This window comes from Erpetoichthys calabaricus, chromosome 6 (genome assembly GCF_900747795.2).
Source record: "Erpetoichthys calabaricus chromosome 6, fErpCal1.3, whole genome shotgun sequence".
NCBI lineage: Eukaryota > Metazoa > Chordata > Cladistia > Polypteriformes > Polypteridae > Erpetoichthys > Erpetoichthys calabaricus.
In genome coordinates this window covers 210,437,214-210,449,534 of record NC_041399.2, presented here as the reverse complement: position 1 = coordinate 210,449,534, position 12,321 = coordinate 210,437,214, and the positions used below count along the sequence as shown (strand labels likewise).

The window sequence follows — 12,321 nt, the reverse complement described above, 5'->3', positions numbered from 1 at the left end:
TCATATGGTTCACTGAAATTGTTTGAGAATCACCCATCCCTATTCACAACACATTCATTTCTCACGGCTTCTGGTATTTTAGCAAGTCTCCATGTTAGGATAATATTCATGTGTTGTCCGTGTTTTACGTTGTTTTTCAAATCAAAGTACTTCAGCAATAGCAGCAATGTGTACTGTTTTACTAAGTGCTCTTAATTAGAAACGTCTTATGATGAGCTTTGTTGAATATCAGTACATGAAATTATGTGTTTGTTGTAATGGGTAACTGTGGCCTGTAGGGGGCGTCACTGAGTCCCAAAACTCTATACACATCTACACAGACAGTCAAGTGAAGATATTTTTATTAAACAAAGTACTTTTCCTTGGGTATTGTTTCCCTAATCACCACAGTACCATCTTTCCTTCCAGCCTTCCTTCCTTCCTTTTCTAATCCCTCTTTTAGTCATCCAGATGAGTGTTGTCTTCTTCCTCCCAACTCCATCTCCCTGTGCCAAGTGGAGGTTACCTTTTTAACTCCGAACCTTCCAGTGTTTAATCAATTACCTCCAGGTAGCACTTCCGGGTCCTGCAGGACTACAGAAGTCCTTGTATCGTCACTATCCAATAACTCACCCTGGTGGGCTCCACAGAACCTGACAGGGCCGGCCCATGGCACTACAACATTCATGATGTCCCTTCAGGTGTCCATATTGGAGTTTGCCAGATGAGATGCTGCCACCTAGTGTACAGGGGGACACTCTTTTCCCCATATTGCTGTACTTCCTGGTTCCCAAGTCCATCCAAGGTATCGCTCAGTGGCTGTTAGGATGCCAGCCCTGCTGTAGCTGCTGTAATATCCTTCCACATCTGGATCCTGGCACAAAGAGTAGATATTTTCATTCCTTCCCTGACCTTCCGTTATCATTGCCTCCAGTCCAGGTAAGGGAGTGGGGTCCACACCAGATGGGACACCGGTTCATCCCTCACAGTAACAAAAGTATATAATGACTAGGGTCCACCAGAGCCTAACCCCATTTCTGTATCCATGGTTTCCATTTCTGCAGGATTTCTGGCTGGGATTTCCGCAGGGTTTTTCAGAAACGAGAGAATAAACAGTGTATACTGCGTGGCCCACTCTGGTCACTTTGAGAAATGTCCATCTTTCTTACCATGACTGACTTTTTTGCTTTCCTGTTTAGCTGGAATACACCGCACGACTGGACTTCCTCTGGAGGGTTCAAGCTAAAGAAGAAATCAACGAAATGAAGGAGCTGAGAGAGCACAATGAGAATATGCTGCGGAATATTTTGCCCAGTCATGTTGCCCGACACTTCCTGGAAAAAGATCGAGACAATGAGGTGCGAAAAACCTTTGTGTCAATAAATGTGAAGATTCCACAGATATGATCAACTGTTACGTTCAAAATGGGTGGAACGCTGGGCTGCAAATGCAGCCAAATCACGAGACAGAAATGAAAGTCAAAAAATGGTTGCACAAGTTGATTCTTATAAAAAAGAAGGGAATTTTAATCCACAGCAAAAAAAAAAAAACACCCCATTTAAGGTGCCAAATCTCAAAATACAAGAAAAGGGAAAACAGAAAGAAATTCAATCAGTAGTCCAATATAACAAAATGGACAGGTCAGATTGGGGCAGCTATGAGTAGGGAGCTATAAATCATTCAGGAAAGACAGAAGGAATACAAGCAGATTGGGACAGCAAGGCGAAACAAAACTCATAAATAGTGGCGAGTGAAAAAGCCGCCTCTGATTTCATGGACAATTTTGAGGAATTTTGCCTATAAATTTCTTTCAAAAGTAAATTTGCAATTGCGAAAGGTCATCAGTGCCCACTTTGCCCAGAACAATCCAAGCTCAGCCGTTGAATTTTAGCCAAGAAGAAGCTCCTCTGCAGTGCTCACAGGTACTTGCTCTCCATCTGCTGACCATTTTCCACACTCCGCACCACAATAAGCTGTGATGTGCTTTTGCATATGGAGAAAAAAGTTGTAGATGAGCTAAAATTACGCCTGGCGATGGCATGGGTTTCGCTGGCTGTGAAGCACCATTTATTTCTCAAATTATTTTGCAAAAACAAAACACCAAGTTTTGCTGCACATTTATTTTCATGCAAAACGTCACCAGTCATAATGGAATGGAAGAGGTTAGAACCTGAGATACAGGGATATTAAGGTGGATATCCACCATAATAAAAGAACAAGTGTCTGGGTGCTGTGTCACTGTAACATGATATTATATGATTTGTACAAGCAGTGCTAATGCACCATCTGTTGGAATGAAAAATGCAGTGCCTTTTATTACTTGTGAGAAGCAGCCCGGACACAGACAGATGGACACCATTCTTAAGTTCACCACACGTTTATTGTACATATTTACAAGGTCCATATGTGCACAAACCGAGTGCCTCCAGCACCAATCTCCCCAAAGTCCAGGGCTCTCTTTTCAGTGCCTGCTTCTTTCAGGCCACCTCCACTCTCCTTCACTTAGAACTTTGTCCATTCCTCGCCCGATTCCAGTCCTCGTTTGTAAGGAGGTGGTCCCTTTTATACATGCCCGGATGGGCTCCAGGTGCTTTCCCGACACTCCTCTGCAGACACTCCCCTGTGTGGCGGAAGTGCCGGCTGTGCTCCCAGAAGTCCTCCGGGTGTCCCCAGTCTTCTTCCCCCCAGCACTTCCTGGTGTGGCAGAAGTGCTGGGGGCCCAGGTCCTTCAGGCAGGCAGACGCCCCCTGGCGGTGACCACGGGCCCCTACAGGGTTGGGCTTCCAAGCCCTGTGCCCGTGGCCCCTAATACAACCAGGGTGGATGCCCCCTCGCGGTCTGGAGGAGGAATGAGCCTTCCTCCTGTCTTCCTGGGTGTGCCACATACTACAAGAAGTTATAATGCACCACCAGTTGGAATGAAAAATGCAATGCATTTTATTAATACGAGTTATAATGCACCACCAGTTGAAATGAAAAGTGCATTGCATGCTATCACTTCAAAAGTGTGTGACGTACCACCTGTTGGAATGAAAAAAATAATTGCTGTTAGCAGACATTTTGTGAACTTTGCAGTCTAACTTCACCGAGTGAACTTTGACTTCCAGGAGTTGTATTCTCAGTCGTATGACGCAGTCGGCGTGATGTTCGCTTCCATCCCAGGATTTGCCGACTTCTACTCACAAACCGAAATGAACAATCAAGGAGTGGAGTGTTTACGCCTTCTGAACGAAATCATTGCCGACTTTGATGAGGTAATTAGAAATTGGATAAGCCTTTCCTTTTCTTCTATTCTATTTTTAAGCACTGATGACTATCCCGGTATACAGATTCTGCAATTATGTTTGTGTCATCTCCTCTATATAACATGGCATTTTTCTTAAAAATTTCTAATAATAATAATAATAATAATAATAATTAATAATAATAATTCATTACATTTATATAGCGCTATTCTCAGTACTCTTCCCATTCCAGTAACTTCGTCTGTTTCCAATCTTGGAATCAAAATGGATATGGTCCTGAAAATGGATGCTCAAGTCAACAGCACAGTAAAATCCTGCTTTTTCCATCTCAGGCGAATTGCCAAACTCAAACCAATTCTGCCTTACCACCTCCTGGAATCAGTAATCCATGCATTCCTTACGTCCCGGCTCGACTATTCTAATTCCTGCCTATATGGTATTAGTAAAGCCACTCTTTCGAGACTCCAATTGGTTCAAAATGTGGCTGCAAGACTTTTAACTAGAAGCAGCAGAAGCCAACGCATTACACCGATTTTAAAAACCCTACACTGGCTGCCGGTTAGCTTCAGAATTGATTTTAAGATACTCCTCTTAACCTATAAGGCACTAAATGGTCTAGCCCCTGCCTACTTGAGTGTCTTGCTCCATCGTCACAATCCCCCTTGTGTTCTTAGATCCGCAGATCAGCTGCTCCTAACCGTTCCCAAGGCACATTTTAAAGCTCGTGGTGAAAGGGCTTTTTACGTCTGTGCACCCAGGCTCTGGAACTCCTTACCTTTAGTGGTTAGGCAAGCCACTTCAGTCACCACATTCAAATCACACCTAAAAACGCACTTCTTCACATTGGCTTTTAATTCTTATTCCCACTTGCTTTTTGCTATTTCTCTGTTTTATTGGGTCCCCTGACCTGTTTTTTAATGTCTCTGTTTTAATTCTCTCTTAATGTTTGTTTTTAATATTTTGCTTTTAGTCTTGCTTGTTTTAACTGTACAGCGCTTCGGTCAGTTGTAATGCTGTGTTTTTAAGCGCTTAACAAATAAAAATGGTATGGTATGGTATGGTATGGTACTCAAAGCGCTATCCACACAGGGAGGAACCGGGAAGCGAACCCACAATCTTCCACAGTCTCCTTACTGCAAAGCAGCAGCACTACCACTGCATGGGGCAGCACGGTGGCACAGTGGTACTGCCTCGCAGTAAGAAGACCCGGGTTCGCTTCCTGGGTCCTCCCTGCGTGGAGTTTGCACGTTCTCCCCGTGTCCTCTGGGTGCTCCGGTTTCCTCCCACAGTCCAAAGACATGCAGGTTAGGTGCATTGGCGATCCTAAATTGTCCCTAGTGTGTGCTTGGTGTGTGGGTGTGTGCGCCCTGCCCGGGGATTTGTTCCTGCGTTGCGCCCTGTGTTGGCTGGGAATGGCTCCAGCAGACCCCCGTGACCCTGTGTTGTAAAAAGCGGGTTGGACAATGACTGACTGATTTCTCATTTTGCTAATAACAGTCTTGTTTTTATGCCATTGACCTAATGATAGTAAAAATACTGTATGAGTAAGACATGTGAATTATGGGCACACACACATCCAGTCACCTGTGCTTTATAGTATGACTTTTAATAATTAATCTTCAGTTATTTTATAATAACATTTTACTTTATGTTACTGCTCTAAATGATAATACAAGTCTGACACAGACATATGAAACTGTGACTCAGGCACACTCATACTGTTATGGTTAGATGCCTGTGCCTTGTGAAAGGTGCTATATAATATGGCATTTTTGTTGTAAATCATCAGTTTTGTTTTAATATCATCTTTTTTTATGTCACTTCCTTAATGATAGATAGATAGATAGATAGATAGATAGATAGATAGATAGATAGATAGATAGATAGATAGATAGATAGATAGATAGATAGATAGATAGATAGATAGATAGATAGATGTGAAAGGCACTATATGATAGATAGATAGATAGATAGATAGATAGATAGATAGATAGATAGATAGATAGATAGATAGATAGATAGATAGATAGATAGATAGATAGATGTGAAAGGCACTATATGATAGATAGATAGATAGATAGATAGATAGATAGATGATAGATAGATAGATAGATAGATAGATAGATAGATAGATAGATAGATAGATAGATAGATAGATAGATAGATAGATAGATAGATAGATACTTTATTAATCCCAAGGGGAAATTCACAATGATAAGACAAGTCTGAGTTAGACTTCCGCATTGTGACTCGTACACACTGACACTGTTATCAGCAGACACCTATGCTTTGTGAAAGGCACTATATAATATGATATTTTCATTACAAATATTCAGCCATTTCTTTCTTCTATTTTTATCATCTTGTTTTGTATATCATCTCTCTAATGATAATACAAGTTAGGATTCTGAATTGTGACAGATACAAGTTCACACTGTTATGGGCAGACACCTATGCTTTGTGAAAGGTAGTATATAATATAACATTTTCTTCATAAATATTCAGGCTGGCGGCATGGTGGCACAGTGGGTAGCGCTGCTGCCTCGCAGTTAGGAGAGCCGGGTTCACTTCCTGGGTCCTCCCTGCGTGGAGTTTGCACGTTCTCCCCGTGTCTGCATGGGTTTCCTCCCACAGTCCAAAGACATGCAGGTTTGGTGCATTGGCGATTCTAAGTTGTCCCTGTGTGTGCTTGGTGGGTGTGTGTGCCCTGCGGTGGGCTGGTGCCCTGCCCGAGGTTTGTTTCCTGCCTTTCGCACTGTGTTGGCTGGGATTGGCTCCAGCCGACCCCCGTGACCCTGTAGTTAGGATATAGTGGGTTGGATAATGGATGGATGGATATTCAGGCTTTTTTTTATATCATATTATTTTTATGTCTCTTACCTTATGATAATACAAGTCAGACTTCTGTATTGTGACTCATATATGCTCAGACTGTTATGGGCAGACACCTGTGCTTTGTGAAAGGTGCTATATAGTATGCCATTTCATTATAGATATTCATTTTATTTTTAATATCTTGTCTTGTTTTTCTGTCACTTCCCTAATGATAATGCAACTCTGAGTCAGACTTCCGAATTGTGACTCATTGACACTCACACTCTTTTGGCCAGACACCTGTTCCTGAGTGCCACCAGTAGGCCGCCTCCACATCTGTCACTGTGTCTGTGTGACACGATTAATGAAAGTCAGTTTGATGTTAAAGAAAAAAAATGTCATGATTTAATTGTTCTCCTTTTTTTAAGTTACTAGGTGAAGATCGATTTCAGGATATTGAGAAAATTAAAACAATCGGCAGTACCTACATGGCTGTATCAGGACTGTCCCCTGAGAAACAGGTAACCGAAGGGCTTGCCGACCTAACAATTGCAGTGCTGTTATGTATTAAAGTTCTACTTCCTTCAACTTGTGTGAATTGAATAAGCCTGGAAGAACTCTTTGTGACCCTAAACCAAAATAATGGATGCTTGATTTATATAGCGCCTTCCAGTCATGACACCATCCAAAGGTGTTTTCATGCACCTACTGTAGAGGGTCTTCAGAAAGTTCTCAAACCCTATCACTTTATTTTGTTATACAGGTGCATCTCAATAAATTAGAATATCATCGAAAACTTAATTTATTTCAGTAACTCAATTGAAAAAGTTAAACTCAAATACAGTGCATCCGGAAAGTATTCACAACGCATCACTTTTTCCATATTTTGTTATGTCACAGCCTTATTCCAAAATGGATTCAATTCATTTTTTTCCTCAGAATTCTACACACAACACCCCATAATGACAACGTGAAAAAAGTTTACTTGAGGTTTTTGCAAATTTATTAGAAATAAAAAAATTGAGAAAGCACATGTACATAAGTATTCACAGCCTTTGCCATGAAGCTTAAAATTGAGCTCAGGTGCCTCCTGTTTCCCCTGATCATCCTTGAGATGTTTCTGCAGCTTCATTGGAGTCCACCTGTGGTAAATTCAGTTGACTGCACATGATTTGGAAAGGCACACACCTGTCTATATAAGGTCCCACAGTTGACAGTTCATGTCAGAGCACAAACCAAGCATGAAGTCAAAGGAATTGTCTGTAGACCTCTGAGACAGGATTGTCTCAAGGCACAAATCTGGGGAAGGTTACAGAAAAATTTCTGCTGCTTTGAAGGTTCCAATGAGCACAGTGGCCTCCATCATCCGTAAGTGGAAGAAGTTCGAAACCACCAGGACTCTTCCTAGAGCTGGCCGGCCATCTAAACTGAGCGATCGGGTGAGAAGGGCCTTAGTCAGGGAGGTGACCAAGAACCCGATGGTTACTCTGTCAGAGCTCCAGAGGTCCTCTGTGGAGAGAGGAGAACCTTCCAGAAGGACAACCATCTCTGCAGCAATCCACCAATCAGGCCTGTATGGTAGAGTGGCCAGACGGAAGCCACTCCTTAGTAAAAGGCACATGGCAGCCCACCTGGAGTTTGCCAAAAGGCACCTGAAGGACTCTCAGACCATGAGAAAGAAATTCTCTGGTCTGATGAGACAAAGATTGAACTCTTTGGTGTGAATGCCAGGCGTCACGTTTGGGGGAAACCAGGCACCGCTCATCACCAGGCCAATACCATCCCTACAGTGAAGCATGGTGGTGGCAGCATCATGCTGTGGGGATTGGGGATCAGCGGCAGGGACTGGGAGACTAGTCAGGATAAAGGGAAAGATGACTGCAGCAATGTACAGAGACATCCTGGATGAAAACCTGCTCCAGAGCGCTCTTGACCTCAGACTGGGGCGACGGTTCATCTTTCAGCAGGACAACGACCCTAAGCACACAGCCAAGATATCAAAGGAGTGGCTTCTGGACAACTCTGTGAATGTCCTTGAGTGGCCCAGCCAGAGCTCAGACTTGAATCCGATTGAACATCTCTGGAGAGATCTTAAAATGGCTGTGCACCGACGCTTCCCATCCAACCTGATGGAGCTTGAGAGGTGCTGCAAAGAGGAATGGGCCAAACTGGCCAAGGATAGGTGTGCCAAGCTTGTGGCATCATATTCAACAAGACTTGAGGCTGGAATTGCTGCCAAAGGTGCATCGACAAAGTATTGAGCAAAGGCTGTGAATACTTATGGACATGGGATTTCTCAGTTTTTTGATTTTTAATAAATTTGCAAAAACCTCAAGTAAACTTTTTTAATGTTGTCATTATGGGGTGTTGTGTGTAGAATTCTGAGGAAAAAAATGAATTGAATCCATTTTGGAATAAGGCTGTAACATAACAAAATGTGGAAAAAGTTGCAGCCTATGACATAGGTCAGGTAACGCCAATCACAAAACGCCTTTTCAGTCAGATTACCATCCTACAACCCTAAGCTTAACCACAGTGTAACGTGGCCCTAATACTAATCATAGTCTAAAAGATAGATAGATAGATAGATAGATAGATAGATAGATAGATAGATAGATAGATAGATAGATAGATAGATAGATAGATAGATAGATAGATAGATAGATAGATATGACAGGCACTATATAATAGATAGATAGATAGATAGATAGATAGATAGATAGATAGATAGATAGATAGATAGATAGATAGATAGATAGATAGATAGATAGATAGATAGATAGATAGATAGATAGATAGATAGATACTTTATTAATTCCAAGGGGAAATTCACATACTCCAGTAGCAGCATACTGACAAAGAACAATATTAAATTAAAGAGTGATAACAATGCAGGTATACAGATAGACAATAACTTTGTATAATGTTAACGTTTACCCCCCACCGGGTGGAATTGAGGAGTCGCATAGTGTGGGGGAGGAACGATCTCCTCAGTCTGTCAGTGGAGCAGGACAGTGACAAAAAAGGAAAAAAGGGGGTGCTGAAGCTATACAAGGGGGGGGGGGGGGGCGTCGAATAAATGAACAAGACATCAAAACTAACTTTTTACATTTTTATTTCAAATTTAAATTTGCAAGCATATAATCACAAGGAATGCATTATAACTAAAATTAAAATAAAAGTTCTCTAAGGCATAAATCTAATGACTACTAACTGACGAGCGGCGCCGCTGCTGCTGCTTTTATAGTTGCGTATTTTCAATCCAGAAAGTGCGTGACGTATCGGTATCTGTCGCGAACATTCGGATAACAGTAGATCAGGTGATAATGTGGCACGACTGCACCACACTGGCAGCGTAGCCAATATTGCCAAATTGAGTTAAATAATTTACTGCGTATTGGGTTATTTTCATGATACAGTAAACAGCGGTATAATGTATGTCGGACGAAAATACGTTCGTCTTGCGCAGATTGACTTCATCTGTGTCCTCGTTTATGAGATTTTTAAAAATTAAAACATATTTAATCGTTTCTTTACATAAAAAAATAATTAAATAAGAATAAATCATTTATTTTTTGTTTTTGGATAAGAATTACTACCAACAACCACACAAGGCATTTTAACAGTTATTAAAGCACTTAAAAAAAAAATTGCAAATATTTCATCAAAGTTAGCCGAACACATACAAATCTTATGGAAGTAAAAATGATAGGATACTGCGACACCGCACGAGTATCATACCTTTGTTAGTTGTATCATGGGTTATTCTCATCTATCTTATATTATGCAGGGGGCGCAGAATTATTCCAGGTAGAAAAGGTGGGGGGGGGGGGGGGGGGGGGGCGTGAAATACGAAAGTTTGAGAACCTCATAGGTACTGCAGTCTGCAATTACACTCTGTTGAAATTAAGTGAAAAATGTTCATTTCAATATACAGTAGCACACAAGCAAACAATAAGCTGGTACGTATTTTTATCTTAGCACAACGTACCTTAGATTTGGACAATTTCTCGAAATTAGTAGCCAAAATCCATGTGCACAGCCACACCAACACTTTGCTTCCATCAGGTGGATGTAGTTTCCACTACGACTGCTAGATGGTGTGACCATTGCTTCCAATACGATCCTTGGTACGTATCGAATACACATCAGCTGGCATTGGTGGGATACATACGCCACCTTGGCCGCATTCAGGCTGGAAGCGGTTTGAAGCGATTTTGCGACAATCGTCTATAAGGGGTATACAACACTCTGTGAACAGCCAGTTTCTTTAGCAATGACCTTTTGTGGCTTCTCCTCCTTGTGGAGTGAGGGTCTCAATGACTGTCTTCTGGACCACTGTCAAGTCAGCAGTGTGATTGTGTGGCCTACTGAACCAGACTGAGAGACCATTTCAAGGCTCAGGACCCCTTTGCAGGGGCTTTGGGTTAATTAGCTGAGTGGAGTGGGACACCAGGAGTCGACAATATTGAACTTTTTCACAATATTCAAATTTTCAGAGATACTGAATTTTGGGCTTTCATTAGCTATAAGCCATAATCAGCAAAATGAAAAGAAATAAACACTTGAAATATATCACTCAGTGTGTAATGAATCGATATAATATCTGAGTTTCACTTTTTGAATTGGTTTGCATGTTCTCCCCATGTCTGCGTGGGTTTCCTCCCACAGTCCAAAGACATGCAGGTTAGGTGCATTGGCGATTCTAAATTGTCCCTAGTGTGTGCTTAGTGTGTGTTTGTGTGTGCCCTGCGGTGGGCTGGCACCCTGTCCGGAATTTGTTCCTGCCTTGTGCCCTGTGTTGGCTCCAGCAGACCCCCGTGACCCTGTGTTAGGATATAGCAAGTTGGATAATGGATGGATGGATGGAAATAAATTAAGTTTTCGATGATATTCTAATTTATTGAGATGCATCTGTATTTCCATCTTATTCTAAAATCAATAAAATTCTCTCCCAGCACTGCAAACAACAATCAATACCCCAGTACAACAAAGTGAAAACAGGATTGAAAGGAAATTTTGTACATGTATTAAAAATAAAAGAGGAGGGCTATCCCATCAACACACATCTTCAGACCCTTCGCTGTGACACTCACTCGCTTGATCTTCACAGAGATGTTTCTCTACCTTCTTTTGGAGTCCACCTGTGGTCACTTCAGTTGGTTGAACTGATCAGGTAAGACGTCCTCCTGTCCATAGGTTATCCCACAGTTGAGCAAAGACCAAGCCATGAAGTCAAAGGAATTACCTGCAGCACGTAGAGATGGGATTGTGTCAAGGTACAGGTCTGGGGAAGGCCACAAAAAAAAAAACTCTGCACCATTGTAGGTTCCCAGAAGCACAGTGGCCTCCATAATCTCTCTATTATAAAACAAAATCTTGGGAGGGAGATAGGGAGACGAGACGTGATCTTCTCGGAAGACAATTTGACGTCCCGCGAGACAAGGCATTGAGACAACATTTAAAACAAGTTTACGGACATCTAACCTAGCAGTTGTTGGAATGCAGACACACTTCATGTGCTCCCAGCTCTTAAAACAACGACAAGCAGAACACGCAGCTCGCCAGCAGCAGCAAGCCAGCAGATGATCCGTCCGCTTCTCTTTAGCGTGCGTTCAGCCCCCCCCACTTCACAATGCGAGCGGCAGAGACACGAAGTGGCAAAAGGACAGCTGCTGATCAGTCTTTGAAATGATCGACACGCAGCTCGCCAGCAGCAGCAGCACAAAGACAGCAGCTGATCCAACGGCATCTCCTTAGCATGCGTTCAACCGCACCCCGCTACACAACGCGAGCGGCGTTATACGTCCTGCGAGAAACAGATTTAACCACACCCGGGGCCGGAAAAAAAAGGACAAGTATTGTTTTTACAAAAGTTTTAAAGTAAAAGTGAAAATAATCCATATGTAGCAATTCACATGAAAATAACAATCTCTTTAAATTGTATATCCGGTAAACCAAACCCAGGGGTGGGCAAGCAAAGCGAGCAGGTGGCGGATCCCCCTAGTTATATAGATATATATATATATATAATACTTTTAAAAACCAAGCTCATATTAAGTTAAAAAGTGTACTAAAAAGTAAAAAATAAGTCTCTCATACATCACTCGTAAAATAAAGCGTGGGCACTTTCATCAGTCAACATTCAAAAAAGTGCCCATGCTTTTATTTTACGAGTGATGTATGAGAGACTTATGTTTTACTTTTACTACACTGTTTAACTTAATATAAGTGTGGTTTTTAAAAAGTATTTTTTATATATATATTATTTTCAACTTTTTAG

General features: G+C 41.8%; 1 protein-coding gene across 2 annotated transcripts in view; it reads left to right on the top strand.

The window, feature by feature from the left end:
- adcy8 (adenylate cyclase 8 (brain)) overlaps window positions 1-12,321 on the top strand; it is a 345,854-nt gene that overhangs the window by 317,742 nt on the left and 15,791 nt on the right. For both annotated transcript variants that reach the window (XM_051928959.1, XM_051928960.1), the window contains 3 exons: window positions 1,179-1,337; window positions 3,087-3,233; window positions 6,467-6,559. In XM_051928959.1, the coding sequence (XP_051784919.1) occupies window positions 1,179-1,337; window positions 3,087-3,233; window positions 6,467-6,559 (399 nt within the window). The remainder of the gene's footprint in view (window positions 1-1,178; window positions 1,338-3,086; window positions 3,234-6,466; window positions 6,560-12,321) is intronic.